The sequence below is a fragment of the Varanus komodoensis genome, unplaced genomic scaffold, assembly GCF_004798865.1.
Source record: "Varanus komodoensis strain SLA01 unplaced genomic scaffold, ASM479886v1 scaffold46_3, whole genome shotgun sequence".
Classification (NCBI taxonomy): Eukaryota; Metazoa; Chordata; class Lepidosauria; order Squamata; family Varanidae; genus Varanus; species Varanus komodoensis.
Window position 1 is genome coordinate 6090590 of NW_025336044.1, and position 16429 is coordinate 6107018.

General features: G+C 47.5%; 1 protein-coding gene across 10 annotated transcripts in view; it reads right to left on the reverse strand.

Moving 5' to 3' along the window:
* The window catches only part of KLHL25 (kelch like family member 25), a 116536-nt gene that overhangs the window by 8044 nt on the left and 92063 nt on the right, over positions 1 to 16429 (reverse strand). For 8 of the 10 annotated variants that reach the window (XM_044444977.1, XM_044444972.1, XM_044444976.1 and 5 more), the window contains one exon: positions 1874 to 3695. In XM_044444977.1, the coding sequence (XP_044300912.1) occupies positions 1909 to 3678 (1770 nt within the window). In that variant the 5' untranslated portion in view covers positions 3679 to 3695 and the 3' untranslated portion in view covers positions 1874 to 1908. Of the gene's footprint in view, positions 1 to 1873; positions 3696 to 9546; positions 9946 to 16429 lie in introns of those variants that run through there. The other 2 variants (XM_044444968.1, XM_044444969.1) reach the window with 2 other exon arrangements.

The window sequence follows — 16429 nt, forward strand, 5'->3', positions numbered from 1 at the left end:
TGACTGGAAGGCTATGGTACAGCTGCTGCTGGACTGCAGACTGGATCTCAGACTGCTGCTGCTGGATCTCAGACTGATGTGGGGTCAGCCCTTGCGACAGGCAAGGGCTCCTGGTACACGGGAAGCCATTGCGGGCAAGAAGATGGCTAAAGTCTGACTAATATCAGAAAGGATTTTTAAACAAACAGATTGCTTGCAGAAATATATCCCTTCTAGCTACATGTTCACTGCTCATACCTGGTTCTGTTTTTAGGTTGATACCCGAAAGAAGAAAGTCGCTCTCTAAATGTTTGGACATCACTTTCCAGCATTCCTGATTGCTGGTCGGGTAGGAGCTGCATATCTGCCTTCTGTCTTACCACTGCCCAAAACTGTCTTTCAAAGACTCTCTTCTATGGTTGCCTAAAACAGGACAATTTCATTCCTCTTCCATAAGGAAAGCACTGCAGGCCGACAATGTGTCAAACCTGTTGCCACCCAAAGTACCTGTGACACAGCAAACAAAGAGTAGTTGCGCTTCTTACAATAGGAAGTGTCTTGGCTACGTGTTTTCCTTCCTGATGTCTCCAAATCCTTGGACTTGGTGGCCTTTGGAGTCAGTGATTTATTTCCCTACAGCTCAAAATGTTCCAATCTCAGTAGCATTTGAAGATCATGGCATTTGACTATACAGACAACTTTACTGCTGGGATTTAATAAGATCCCAGAAAACCACAAACACGGCACTAAAGAAACTTTGCAAACCAAGAGGCATTAAAAGGGCACTCATAATAACGCCTGAGTTGTTAAGAAGCTTTCCCAGGGTACAGCCCTCACTGTTGAGAAAATTAAACACTTGGCCTTTATATGAATTATGAAAATATTCAGCATTGACCTGACATGCACCCAGAGCCTGTTTTGATAAGCAGATGCACCTGTGTGATATACAATTAATTTTCAGTGCAAAAGCAGCTCTTAAGCGCTCCGCAGCCCAAGAGGAAGGCAAGGTGGATTCTCACTTGCTTTGCACAGTACTTAATAGCCAAGCGGCAGTCCATTAGTTGTCCATGTGGTTGCAATAGCTGTCAGGCAACATGGCACAGTGGAAGCAAGTGCAGCAAACCCATCAGCAGGGAATTGCCAGATCAGTCCCACAGAAACACGTGGCTCTCCAGTGCAAAACAGGCCTTTGCTTTCTTACACTACTCTTTGTAGCGCCTCTTTGTTCCCTCTACCAGGAGTGCAGACTGGCATCCTTGTCAGCAGAGATGCGAGAGATGCATTTGGAGGAGAGAATCTACTGAATTCTCTGGACTCGGCTCCCCACACTCTTGGTCACAGCTGTGGGTTCCAGGTCCTGGCAAATGCACCCAGTGTTTCCCTGGCACCAGGAACCGAGCCCTGTGTGACCCCCCTGCACAACCATTGCCCTCTCCTGTTATGTGCCTGCTATGCACCCTTCGTTCCACAAATGCTAGGGGAACAGATTCTGTGGCACTTCATCACAACACTACTTGTCACTTTTATAAAGTCCTACAAGTTTTTTTTTTTTTTTAAGGGGGGAGTTTTCCTCCACAAACTAAGAGCTGGGCTCTCCCCTGGATTCCTCCACCACATAAAGCCAATGTGGGCAAACATGTAGTCCCCTTGCCCCTAAAATTAAGGAAAAGCATCTGGAGCAGGGATGTGGGCCCCTTTAGTCAGAGATCAGCCCATTTTGAGCCTGTGGGCACTCCAGAGCTGTTCCAGACACCTTTTGTTTACTGCACAAAAGCAAGAGAGTCATGCAGACACACATCAGGGTTTCCCAAATTTTCTGTATTTGCGAACTGCTGCAGTTTCTCTCCCAAACAGGCCACGTGTAGAAGTGATGTGTGACAGCAGCAACTCTTACCTCCCTTAGGTTCTTCCATTCTCCGCATACAACCGTCAGGCCGGTAAGTGTTTCCACGTACTAACGAATGCAGTGGGGATTAGGGAGTAGGGCACCGTGGTGATACAGTTCCAGGTGTCTGATGTAGGGTCGTAACAATCCAGTGTTTTACATCGCTGTGTCCCAAAGTAGCCACCCACCACATAAAGCTTGTTCCCCGAAGCCAGCGCATGGCATGACATCCGCTTGGCCGTCATGTCCCCGACCCGCGTCCACTGGTCTGTTTCACAATCAAAGCGGTAGGCAGAGGCCGCCGTGTACTCGGTGTCTCCGCCCATGATGAAAATCTGGCTGCCGAGGACAGCGGCTGCAGTGTAGCGCCAGGGCTGGGGACACTGGGCTTTGATGGTCCACCGGTTCTCCACTGGATCGTAGCACTGCACCTTGGACACCATATCCCGGTGAATGCTGGTTCCACCGAAGACGTAGAGCTTCAGCCGGGCACTGACGACTGCCGCATTGCTGACGCCATCCCTCAGGGGGGCTACCATGGTCCACTTGTTGGCAACTGGATCATACTTCTCCACTTGTTTTAGTGAGACAGACGGAGAGGCAGGAAAGACACCAGCCACCGCAGTGTGACCACCAACAACATAGAGGCAATGCTCTAGTTCAGCAGAGCCGTGCCCAAACCGGGCGATAAGCATCGGGGCAGCCTTGCACCACTCCTCATTAACTGTGTCGTAGACCCACACATCCTTAGAGACCCCATTTTCCGAGCCTCTCCCGCCAGTGATGTAGACCTTGCAGCCGATGGCGCAGGCACTGAACTCCTTCCTGGGGCTGGGCAGGTCTGCTTTGGGAATGATCTCCTTTGCCTTGTGGTCCACCTGGTACACCTTGTCGCACATGAACGTCTGCCCACCCAAGATGAGCAGAGTGTGCCCAGCTTTGCGGGGCCTCGCGCAGGGGCTGGTGACCACCCCGTCGTTCTGCAGGATTTTCCGCTTGCACTGAAGGGCCTCGTCCATGATTTGCTTGTTCTGCTCCTCCTCTGTGATCAGAGCCTCATAGGTCATGGCTTCCTTGAAGCATTCAGAAGGCAGCAAGGCAAGGCGTACACTCTTCAACAGCTCCGGGAGGAAAGGCTTCCGCTTCTCCAAGTCATATTTCACCCACTGCATGACTGCCTTGAAGACCTTCTCTTCATCTTCAATTTCCAGCTCATCGCTGGAAATCAAATCCAGCAACGTGTCCTTGGAGAGGCTGTTGAATTCCTCGCTCCTGTGGACTGTCTCAAAGTTGACCAGGCACATCCTCCAAGATAGCTCGTACAGTCTTTTACACTGGTGAGCATCCGAAAGGACCATCATTCCTAAGCAGTTGGAAGGGTACAGGTTCTTCTCCAGGAACTCTGAAGCAGCATCTCGGATGTCATGGAACTGCAACATGTCACCAGCTTCCAGGAGGGATTCTGCATTCTCCTCATTAATGATGACCTTGGATGAGTAAGCATAGTCCAGCAGCAACTCCAGCACTTCTGGGTGGAGGCTATCATGGAAATTCACCTCATCACCCAAACTCTCACGCAGGCCGTTGCTGAACATTGCTTCAAAATACCTGCTTGAGGCCGCAAGCACAGCCCGGTGGCATGGAAAGGACTTATTCCCAGCCAAAAGGGTGACGTCAGTGAACATGCAGTGCTTCCTCATGGTGTTGAGGTGAGACAGGACGCAGTCTGGGTGGGAGGCTTTGTGGAACAGCAAGATGTTCATGGAACCAGTGCTAGTCCGGGATTTGCGATTCTCATGGACGCTGACTGACATGACGGCTGCAGCACTGCCTGTAGAGAAGTGAACAAGAACAGGCCTGAGTTTCAGCGGAATGAGCAACGTGCTCCAGTGTGAAAGTACAGTTCGTCCATCTAAGTGCAGCAATGCAGCCCCACCTATGTAAAGCTAAAACAAATGGATAGTGGCCGGATCCTGCTAACAGTGAGAGCCAGCATGATAGCATGCCTAGAATAGTCAACCAGAGACCTCAGCTGAGATCCCTGTTCAGCCAGAAAATGAATCAGGTCACCCTAGTCTATTTTGCAGGGAAGTTGTAAGAACAAAGGGAAAAGAATGTAATGTAGGCCACTCAGAACTCTTCCAAATGGAAGAGCTTCTAGTTTCAGGGGGAAATGTCTTGCCAAATCTCCAACAGTAGATAAACCAAAAGAAGCTTAAGAACAGAATGGTGGATAGATTCCACCTCTGAATTATTGTTTTGCATCTAAACTCGTTCCAAGCCACCATTCTGCATTTGACTCAGATTTGTGCCTCTTGGACCCCAGGGGTGGAAAGAGTATGTAGATTGTGCAAATTTAGTATACACCTGCTTAACAATGAGGATTTTCCAGAATATTTTTAACTGGGAAATGTACTGGAAAAATTCCCAATGCAAATAAGCTAACTTGCACCAGAAACATTTCAGTTCACACTGTAAACTTTTCTGCTGCCCTGCAGTTGTTCTCCTTTAGCTTGTTTCATTTGTATTTAGCAAGCAACAAGCTTTTGGAAACAGCTACAAAACTCAGAGCTGGAAATCCCTGTTTGGAGCCCCCTCCTCCCCTAACAACTGGCGTGGAAAGAACTGCACTGGCAACCTTGGAGAAGGGTTTAGATGAGGAGGCCGGGACCAGCAAGGTATGACATATCCAGTCTTCATTCATTCCCCCTGCAAAGTGCTGACATTAGTTGGCTTAAACTGGCCATTTAAATGTTTTGTGGAGTGTGAGGTTCACAAAGGTGACACTCCGATTCCTCTTGACCTGCACAGGATGCGTGCAACCCTCTAAATTCAGAGGGTTAAAGGCAGCTTCACCACTCTGCACCCTCACTACAATTTAAATGTGGCTATTTTTAGCAGAACATCAGTGAAAAAGCAACCCAGGAGTGCATTCTTTGCCTGCATTGTTTAAATTTAAGGCAGCAAGAAGGTAATGATAACGACTCACAGCTTGGCCAACTTTAACAAACTCAAGAGAGTGGTACATGCTGAAAACTGCTTCTGCATGTCAGCAGCGTTCAAGAGAGCCAGTGTGGGAATGGGACTCCGGAGATCTGAGTTCTGGCCCCCGCTCAGCTTACTGAGTGACTTTCGGCGAGTCACAGTCTCTCAGCCCAACCTACCTCACAGGATTGTCGCTGTCAGGATAAGACTGAGAGGAAGAAGAAAATTATTTAAGCCACCCAGAGTTCCTTGAAAGGAAAAAAGGTAGGATGTAAATATAATAAATAAAACTCTCCTTCACTCAGATTAAGGGACAAAGCAGCACCTTCAATTTTGCTGTCATTGCATCTTAGTTTCACCTGACTGAGAAATATCTGTACTGAGCAGCCAAGCTCGTGATTGGCTGCCATTCATTTTTACTATCAAAATTAGGAAAAAATGCCGTGAAAAAATTATGCACTGGGAAGCTTTCCATCCTGTGTCATGGCACTCGCCTCCACTGTATTATTACTTTATGTATGCATTCAATTTATATGGTGCCCTATTAGCCATAGGCTCTCTGGGCAGCTCACAACACAAGTCAAACTATTTAGTTGCACCTTTGCCTAGGGTGTGCCTTTCAGCTTGCAAAAGACAAAATGCAGGCAGGCAGGCAGGCAGGCAGGGAAGTTCAGTGCTGGACAACACCAGAGCAAAAGGCTGCACTGCTGGCGGACGAGGTAGGGCAGTCCTGTGGTTGAGCAGCCACATGGGACTTGTCCACTGTGTCTGCTCGGTGCTTCCCAGTTCAGATGGGCCCACAGAAGCAACTTGCAATTACAGCGCTGAAACAGCTCTGGAACTTGGTGAACCTGTTGATGCAGGGCTTATGAAATGTGACATGGAGAAAGCGGGAAGTTTGCCAAAGAGCTGTGCTCAGTTGTGGGGATCACAGCTGCTCTTGCTCCATGGTCACCTGCCTTTGGAAACCCATCTTGCTCGCCTGCCTCTCAGCTGACTCCTCTGGATTCCACTCATCACTGCACTTGCTCTGGCAGGCCCTTGCTGAAAGCTATTTACCCACACAAATAGGTAAATAGCGGCCCCCATTTGTGTTTGGCTGCAAATTGCCCAGGTAGCTTTGTCTCTGGCTGAATTAAATCTAGCTGGAGGGAAAGACTTTTCTTCTTCTGGACAAACGTGCAGGAGAGATGAAATAAAATTACAAAGCAGAATAAGAACACAAGAATAATGGCAGGGTGTTCCGTCTCCTCCTCCCTCCAGATAGATATTCCCAAGCAGCAGCTAAACGCACCCACCAACCCTGAGCAAGCTTTAAGAGGCAGTGAAGAGCAACCTGGGGCAGGGAGAACGGGGGGCAGGGTGCCCGGAGGAATCTTCCAGGTGCCTTTCTACTACTGTGGCTTGCAGAAGCGCTCTGCTTCAGAGTTAGCAACATAATAGTGCAGGGACAGAGAAAGGGTAGATCTCTGAATGATCTTCAGGAAAGCAAGGATTTCTGATTTCTATCTGTTGCAAAATAGTAGTAACAAAATGATTTTCCCCACCTCCATCTTAAAATAGTACTGCTGAAATAGTTCTGAGAAACTAGGACTGGCCCTTTATGTTACAGGACTGCAAACTCAATTCAGTTCTGGCACTGGAAATAACTGTCTGGCCTCAGAACTCTTTAATTCCAAGGGTATGTGCCTTTTACACCAGTCTTGGCAGATTTTAGGATTCTTCTAAAAAAGTAAAGTAGGCCTACAATCTTGAACTCTGCCCATCCCTGACATAATGAATGAACTCCGCACACATCAAAACCAGGCAACCAGAATGGATTCAAATCGAAGCTTTAATTAACTTCTTTTCTGAGTGGCTGCTCCTAGCAAGCAAGTAGAAATATGCACGCTGCTCTTCGGGCATGCTTAGATTAGTATGGTCATAGTTTTCAATGCCTTGATTATTAAAATTTAAATGATGAAAGAAGTATATGCCATTTGAGACATCTTAGAATAGTTACATAGAAAGCTTAGAGTGTGTTTGGATAAGGCTTTGCCTTTGCTTGCATAGAACATTCAACCCAAACAAAGGACACTTGGTTGAACTGTTCTCTCCACCCCAAACATTTCCCAATCCAATATTTGAGTTCAGCTGCTTTGACTACCTGGGGGGTTAAATCAGCTATTTATACAGAACGTCAATCACCATACCTGAGCTGCATTTACTCACTGTAAGACAAACAAACATGTTGCATCAGATTGCCACTAGCTGAGGGTAGCAAAAGTCTCCGAAAAAAATGCAGAGATGGGGGAAGAGGAAAAGCCCAGTGCAGAATGCATATCGGGGGGAGCACACACAGGATCATGCCAAGAGGCCTGGCTGTGGAAAGCCTGCATGTAGCTTCTCTCCTGGAGAAGCGGACAAGCATGCCATTATCACATGGGTACCCCAACTTTTTCCCTCTTGCCCAGAGCCCAAAGCAGCTTGCACAATCTTCCTCACTCTTCTCCAGTTCATCCTCACAACAACTTGGTGAGGTGGGTTAGGCTGAGAGTCAGCAACTGGTCCAGAGTCACACAGTGCTGAGTGAGGACTAGCACCCCTCCCCCCGCAAGCCCCGGTGCACCATGGGCTGCTACCACAGAGCAGCACATAGGACGACTTGTTCAACAGAAGGTAAGTGCCCTTCTTGGTCTGGTTCTACCTCCTTTGACCTGGTGCCTCCAGATGGGCTGAACTTCAACCCCATCATTCCCAGTCTACCATGCTGGAGAATCCTGCATTATGGTAAGTTTCTCCAGTACTTTTCTTTGGATTTTTGCATTGGTGTAATCAGGGCCCTTTTTTCTACTATATATTTCACTCCTATTTATAGGTACACCAGCAGAAAGGAGGTCAGGAAAGAGATAATGGATGTATCTTTACCCAGTTCTCCCCAGGAAGGGGTTTAGAACATGTCTGAACAGGGCGTTAAAGGGAAAGAGCTGGCGTGCCCCCAAAGCTCAGCCCATGCCCTGAGGCTGCTGCCTGTTCTTTTGGCCTCCGTGGCTCTCTAACAGCACTTCATATTTGCCAAACCAGAAGCTGCTCAGGGAGCCATACAGGGCGCATGCTGTGTTCATGCCACGACAACATCCACTGTAAGCATTTGCTGAAGTATTGGAAATTGAGCAAAGATGTGAGAAATTTGGCACGCAAAATGTGAGCCGCAAAATGAGATGCGCAAACATTTCACACAAGTTCGATTCGGATTTTTTGAAAATGAAAAAATGCCTACTTATCATATGCCCCCTCCCCCCCTTTTTTGCCTTTTCCCAAGACTTACATAATTCTCCTCTCAGTCTTGCCCTCACAACAACCCTGTGAGGTAGTTTGGCCTGAGAATCTGTGACTGGCCCAAAATCAGCCCGTGAGCTCCATGGCTGAGTGGGGACTGGAACCCAATGCTCCTGACTCAGATGCCAGTTGGACACTTTGAAGGGACTGTCACTGCCTGTCAAATCAGAGACTGCAGAAAGAGAACTCTACAAAAGGTTTCTTTCTGGTGGGTAAGCAGGCGGGAGATGATGCCGTGATGGCAAAAGAGTTTGCGATCACAAGCAGGTAACGCTGCTGGATCCTGTGATGCCTGGGGAAAGCTCAAGAGGAAAGGAGTGGGGACAACCCACAGTGCATCTCATTGTTAGACACACTGTGGGTTGTTTCAGCAACAAGCCACTCTGTGTGGCTTATTCACAGAGTGGGCTGTTGTGACATGCAAATTCGGGCACTACTTTAGATACACATCTCTCCACAGACAGCCAGTCACATTAATAAACACTGGGGCCTGTATAGGGAGCTGTAAGTCACCGATTTTATTCCCCCAACATTACAAGCAGACCCCTTTAAAGGCCTTCATACTTTCTTATACTCCTTTCAGATGGCTCAGGGATTTGGACACCATGTAAAAACTTAACTGACTGCTACAGTTTGAAAGCAAAAGGTGGAACGAGCTCTTCTTTTGCCTCTCCGCTGTAAACTCTCCCATGGCAGTTTCTGAGTCACAGAAACAAGCAGAGGTAAGAGGGACACAGACGTGGCACTGAGGCGCCAAGGGATGGCAGACCTGCAGACATGGCAGTTTTTGCCAAAACATTACAAGACATAAAGCTCCATATGCTCATCTGAAGATGAATCCTTCCAGATCAGACCAAAGATCTCTCCTGCCCAGTTTTGAATCAGTAAATCTTGAAGTGTAGACACTTTTCATGATGGTTCCAGCAGTCACACCCCCAGGGAGAGCCAGCATTGCAAGAATCTGTGTTGATTTGTATCAATAAAACATTTTTAAGTGTTTGCTGTTGGAGCAGGTCCTTCACTGGGCCAAAGACTTTACCTTGCAATACATTTTTGCTGGGAAAATGTGTTTCCCCCACCCAGCGATTGCGGGAATTACAACTCAGATCAACAAGACCAGGGGAGTCTGTGGGGAGTGACAGAGGACGGCAGAGTTCCTCCAATCAAATGGTACCATGCTGAACCACTGAGTCCATGCTCCACAACATGGCAGATCCTGGGCGCACAGGGGCGAACCAGAGACCTCGGCAGCTCAATGGAACGGTATCTGCTTTGCACCCATATTTTAAGAGCAGATGGGTGCTTTGTCATTTTTTGACTTTCACACCCTCATGTTCATGTCAGAAGTGAAATAAAATGATGAAAGAAATCTGACTCACCGATTTGTCTTATTGGTAAGATGCAAATATGGCATCTGGAAAAAAACCCACCAAGACCCTGCTGTTTAACAGCAGATTCCTTTCCAGACACCAGTTCTGAGTGAGTTCGCCTGCCTTTTCGTTTGCGAGGGAGGGAGTCCTTCATGCCTTCCCTTGTCTGCCCGTATGGCAATCAGCAGCCTCTCTGTTCGAAGAGTGACTCAAGGGACAGTGCATTCTGTAAATGTGAGATCTAATTATACGCATAAATTGCCACGGATGAATAGGTTGGGGTTGGAAGGCACCTGGAATCAAACTTCTGGACAAGAACCAACTTGCTCAAGATGGGATGGTGGGGAGTGGAGTGGAGATTTGCTGAGAAAGCTGGAAGGGAGATGACAAATACAGAAGTGATAAGAGGATAAATCTTTCTGTCAGCATCCCCTTTAATTGACATTTCAGTGCCCACCTGTGTGTGTGCATGCACACACGCACACCCAATGTTCTGCAAGCACATGTACGTGTGTGCGATAGCACACGAGGGCACATAAGCTTCCTGCTCTCCATTTTATCCTCACAACAACAGCCCCGTGGAGTGGCTCAGGCCGAGATTCTGTAACCAGCCCAAAATCATCCAGTGAGTTTCACAGCTGAGTTGGGACTAGAACCTGGATCTCCCACATCCCAGTCCAACACTCTCACCACTAGACCCCATACGCACCAGATTTCAGGTAATACAAAAATCCTGGTGGCATTTAGCAACTGCTACCCCTCCTCCTCCCTAGCCTAAGTGCTCCACTTCCAAGAGCTTCAATGCTTCTAGCAGCAATACTTGTAAAAACCTTGTAGCCAAGTTGGTTTGTGGGAGGAAGGAAGGACGGTGAGGGGATGGCAATTAGGCTAGGATCTTTGAAAGAACTCAGGGCAAATGTGAGATGCAAACCAAGGACTCCTTGCTTCACAGCTCCATCTTTCATGCCTGCTTTTTAGTGTGTTTACTGGCAACCCAATCTGAGGGAGGGATGCAGGCACACACCCCTTCAAGCTTTCTTAGGAATCAAAGTGTGGAGCTAAGCATTTTGCCTGGTTTCAGCTTCCTGGGTGTTGCGGAAGTACCTTTGGAGATACTTCTTGTGCCCCTGCATCTGGAAGAAGAAAAATACTGGTATCCCATTTTTAAAAATCTTAATAATCTAAGAACACACTTTTGTTTTGGATCTTGTATATAGTTTACTTCAGTGTTCTGGATCCTGGATAAACAAACATTTTGTTACTTCCAGTTGCATTTCTATCTTCACAAGGTGCCTAAGCCACATTCCACCTCTGGAGTACCTGTGCGGTCTCCAGACGGGCATCCCCACAAATTTTGCTCTGAGGAGAAGAGACTTCTTGGCAGTTGGCCTCCTCCTTAAAATGATCTCCTTAAAATGTCAAGGAGCCAAACTTCATCCTTTAGGCCTTTTCTGCAGAAACACATTTCTCCATGGGCCACAATGGCAGGCTGCTCCCAAATAGATATTTGTAACTAAATACCCCTCCCAGTAAACTCTTAGGAATAAAAATTACAAACACTTACTGCTAAAGAGGAAAATGTCAACAGAAGGCCAGCTGTCAAAAATGGACCTAGCGAGACTACCTCTCACAAGCCACTCTTGTCCAGTGGCTTGTGAAAGGCATTTCAGGTTTTGGTTTGGCTGCAGGGGCGTTTCCCCACTTATATTTTAAGCATGTCTGGGTGTGGACACAGCCGCTTCTGTCCAAGTGAGTTACATGGGCTGGTATTATTGGGTTGTTCAAGCACTTTTAAGCACAACCAAGTCACTGCTCTGGCTGCAGCCCTTAAAGCCCGTAGTTATTTGTTTTTCGGCGCCAGGCCAAGACCTTTTTATTTAAACAATATTTTAATTCTTGATTGTATTTATTGATTTTATTCTATGCTGGGATGTTCCCAGATTTTTAATGTAAATTTATAGTTATTTATTCATTTGGAAGCCATTTTGCGAAGGGGGCGGCATATAAATGTGTCAAATAAATAAATAAAGTCTGATAAACTTTTAAAAATCTATAGGTACAAAATGGATACTGGCCACCACTATTTATTTACTTAAACACTTCTGTATACCATCCCATAGCCACATGGCTCTCTGGACGTTTACATGATATATTTCAGCAGATGCACACGGCACTGCCCATGATTCCTTCCCCCACTCTGAGAATCAGAGCACTGTCGTTCAGTGGGGACACTCTGGGATCTGGAGCTGCAAGCTGATCTCTTGTGCAGACAGCAAACTCATGTCTTTGCCATCGTTACACTTTAGGGTGGAAGCCAAACGTAAGACAAAATGGTCCCACAGCAGGAAACTCCAACTGGGGCAAATGAGACATACTGGGCTTGCCTCCCCAGTTTTGCATCAAAACAAACTGGACTCTCAGCCAAGAACATCAAGCTGATGTCTTGCACCAGTACAGCAGCAGGAATACCGAGGTCAGCTGCCCCTCTGAGCTTAGATGCAATCTGTTCAGTAGCTTGACTGAGAAAATGGACGTTCTAGTAAAGGCAGGTCATTGTGCACGACTCCCGGTGTAAAGCCAAGATTTGGGAGCAACTTGCTTTCGAATGAGCAATTACAATCCACTGGCTTCACCTCGGGTGGAGATGGAAAGGGTCACAGCTGGCTGGTGGATATGGGCTGCACAGCTGGTTGGATTTTCAGACTTTCCTTGGGCTAGAGGCGATGGAGACTTGAGGCCCCTGCACACCACAATTTATCAGTACACCATTTATTATAAGGTTGGTGGAGGGGACTCTTTTTCAGAGGTGTTCATAGGGTGCCCTTGCCGGGCAGTTTTCCAAATGTGTGGAGAAAATCCATGCCAGGTGAACCCGCTGTTCAGCACAGTGGAATGAGAAAGATGCCCAGCACCCCTGCTCAGAAAGGCACGCAGTACAGACTCCTTCGACCCTTCAGGCCGCCTCGCATGACAGGACTGCATGGGCTGTAGGTTAGCAGAGCACGACACGAGTCCGCGGTGTTTCACTCTGACCTTTGCAGGTCCTTGCATCATAAATCAGAAGCACACACTTGCCTACAGGCTCCAGCGCCAAGCTGGGCTGACCCCAAGCTGACAAGTTAAGCTGTCAGCGTCCACATGTTTGCAAGCAGGCAGGTTGCAACAGCTTAGTGTCTCACAAAAAGGCAAAAAGACCGGACCAGCCCCGGCAGGAGAGCCTGCCAGCTGAAGCAGGACTAAAAGCCACTGTGGGGATGTAAGGTTGATGAGCAGAGGCACTCTGACGGGACCGTGGTGAAAGGTCACATCAGGGGGGCTGATGCAACAGATTATTGCTAGACATTTGCAGACATTTCCAGCAGAAAGGGCTTGTGTTGAGCAACGCAACCTCCAAGGCAGCAGCTATTTTGGGGCAGCCCACAAAAAGGAGAGAGGAACAATCTCAAGAACAGCCATCTGCACTTGACCTTCTAACTCCTGCACCCCTTTAAACAAGAGGCAACAGACTGTTTCTGGCAAGAGATGAGAAAAAATTTCTCCTCCACCATACCTGTTCCGTTTGGAATTCTCTCAGCAACCTAGATCTCCTGCAGTCTTGTTCTTGGTCACCCCAGTCTGCCATGCTGTGGAAGCATTCTGCATCACCAGGTTCAAATTATTCGGACAATTCGACATGACATTCGATGCACCCGCAAGTATCCTGAGAATTGTCACCATTCACTTTTAAATAATTCATGCCTCTAGTCCTCAGAAGAGGTCAGTTTGAGAAGGTGAGCAGTGCTTGCTGAAAGTTCAGGAGGTGTGAACGACTGGAACTGCCAAGAGGTCAAGTTCTTCTAAGCTCTATTTCATTTAAAGTCCTTCTCCATGCCAAGTGCTCAAAGAGTGATTTTCTTCCCCCACAGGTCTTGCCAGCGCCTCAAAATCGACTGTCAGGGGCTTCTATGCAGACACTCTCATGTACAGCAAAGGTCTTTCCCACTTTCAAGTGTGGGGGGCAGCAGATTTGGAAGGCTGGCAGGGACTTCTCGGCTATCTATGAACCAGGACCTTTCTGGTTGTGGCACAGCATCTGAGCAAGTCTCCTCCTGAGGACGTGCACGCTCGGCACTTTATCTTTTGCATTACATTTTGTTTCCCTTTGAAAGGCCGGGTTTATTCTGTTGCTGCTCTGCCTTCGCATGTTTACTATTTTAGCTGTTTTTTAAAAAATGTAGGCCTGGAAAAATCTGAATAGACAAAGCCCAGCATACTTTAAAAACAAACTTTTCTCTCCACCCCACACTCCAGAATTTAAAAAAAAAATGGTGTGGGGGACAGTTCCCCTGCAACAAGCATTAATCTCTGTGGTTTTAATATGTCCAATTATTCTGACTGTTTGCTATCATCTGTCAGATGTCCTGAAAAGTGGAATATAATGATATGAAGCATCAGGAACATAGGAAAAATCCAGGGGAAAACATCTTGAATTTTTTCAACACTCCCCCCAATTCCCCCCCTCCTTTAATTCTTCCTGTTTTTTCTGGGCCATCACATCTCTACTGTAATATAAATCTTTAGAATAGTCATCTAAAAGAAATTAAACGTGACACACACAAATTCTTCAAGCTGCAGAATCTACAGTTTCTTGGAACAAAATCTGGGTTATCTTGTCACAAAAGCTGGATTGTGAAGTGCAGCATAACTAACATACAAGCTTCTGCTTAATCACAGCTGATCTCTACTTTTAGCCAGATCCTGTCTGTCTTGTTCCACTTGCTCCTACCTCTATTGCTTAAGAGGTTGATGGACCAGCAAATTGGTGGTGCATTATGAAGATGAGGTACTCCATTCATGATTTAACTAGATCAAGCTAAGTACATTGACAGAGAAGCTGTTAACTGGGACAGCTCTGTCATTCAAACCTCATCCCAGCCATGAATTTCCCAGATGCCTTCAGAAGGGGGGAGGGGGAGGCAGCACAAGCTGATCCCCCCACATCTGCAGTGTTGGAAGAAAAGAGCAAGCTACCTTACACAAATGCAATGAGAATGGTTAAAGTAACACAGCCAGGTGCTCCACAATGCCCTCCTGCATCCATTTTCTTGAGTGGGACTTACTTTCAGGTAACTATGCCTTGGACTGTTGCCTAAATGTCCCATGCTAACCTTAGAAAGTGTGCCACAGCTGTACGCATGGAACCAATGTTCAAAAGCTTTGTTTGCCTAGCCAACTGAATGTGTACAGTGTAGACAGAGACGTGAATGTGTGGGAAAAACCCTGGGGAAAATAAGGAAACTGAGCACTTTGTTTTATCCTGAGATAAAGATATTTTTTTCAAGCAAATTCAGAAAAGAGTACAGATATCTCTCTAATTTTCTGGCATCTTCACATCTCCAAGGTTAGGGTGCTGCCCCTTGATGGACACTCAATCTGTACAGATTAGCATGTTCAGAAGGCCCATGACCCTTGATCTCACATGATGAGATGTTGCTGAAAGCCCTGACTTCTTGGCTGTGATTTTTTCACTAGCCTAGCACCTATAGCAAGAACATGGAGTGCTTCTTAACACCTAAAAGCAGGAGTGGACAGAGGTCACCTTTGCAAGACCTAAGTTTAAACAGAGTCTTGGCCTCTGTCCAGAGAGACAGAGAATCAAAGAATTCCCAGCTCAAGATTTGTTTTGAGCACCAAATGTGAATGCAGCTCACAGTCCTTCTCCACTCCTGATTCTCTCATTCCCTTCCCACCTCCCCAGCGAAGTTCTCCTCAGCAGTACAACCAAGCCAGTGCAGTGTGGTGGAAAGAGTCTTGGACTGGGGACCTGGGATCCAGTCCACGCTCAGCCTCGACGCTGATGAGGTGACTGTAGGCCAGTCACTCACTCTCAGCCGAACCTACCTCACAGGGTTGATGTTGCAGGATAAAATGGAGCTGTTTAAGTTGTCTTGGGTCCCTCAGAAGAGGAAAAAGGTAGGATATGAATGCAATGTAATAATAATAATTTAGAGCAGGGTAGAGTTGCTATTATGTTAACAGTAGGGAGTCAGAAATCCTTGAAATATATTGCCAGCATGCATATAGGAAGCTGCCTCACACTTGCTGACACTGACTGGCAGCAATGGTTCTCCAAGGATTCAGGCAGGATTCCTACTTAGCTCACTTAGAGATGCCATAGATCAAACTTGCAAGCTTCTACATGCAGTACAGGTGCTCTGACCCAGAGCCACACCCCCTCCCAGCAATCGGAGAGTGGTGCCAGATCTACCTTCTGCCCACCCTTGCACTGACACTTCCTATGGGTAGGGCCAGGAGAACATGCCTCCAGCTACTGTGCAGATTGCCCTGCAGGTGGTCAGCATGGCAGGCAGGGGCTCAGGTTCTCCTGGGCCTTCCCCCTGCCAGTCAAGGGAGGCAAGCTGTATCCTCCAGGTTGTCCTCAAGAGAAGGCCCAGGTGAATGTGTCCAGCCCTTGCTACAGCTGGCAGGGAAAAGGAAGGCAAGCCCTCTACTGCTCCCCCCCCCCCCCGCAAGCTGCACCTGCTGCTCTGCAGCAGTGGGGCTGACCAACCGGATGGCTCTTTTCCACCGGCCAACACAACTCGCTGCCCACCATTCGCCCCAGGTGCAGAAGCATTCAGCAGGGACTAAGGAAGCCAATAACATCTGCCCAAAGTGCCACCTGGGCACTTTGAGAGGTTGCCTTTTGACCCACTTCTTGCCAAGCAGCTCTGCAGGCCTTTGGTCTTCCTCTGGGCTTGTTTTGTTGTTCAGGCGCGGACTGCATATTAAGCCCAGGGGTGGCCACAGGACCTCACCACAAGCCCATGGCTTGTCAAGGTGACTTCATAACCATAAAAAAGACCGATGAAAAAGATGCTAAGCCGCCATGGTTTTGAAGACACAGTGACTT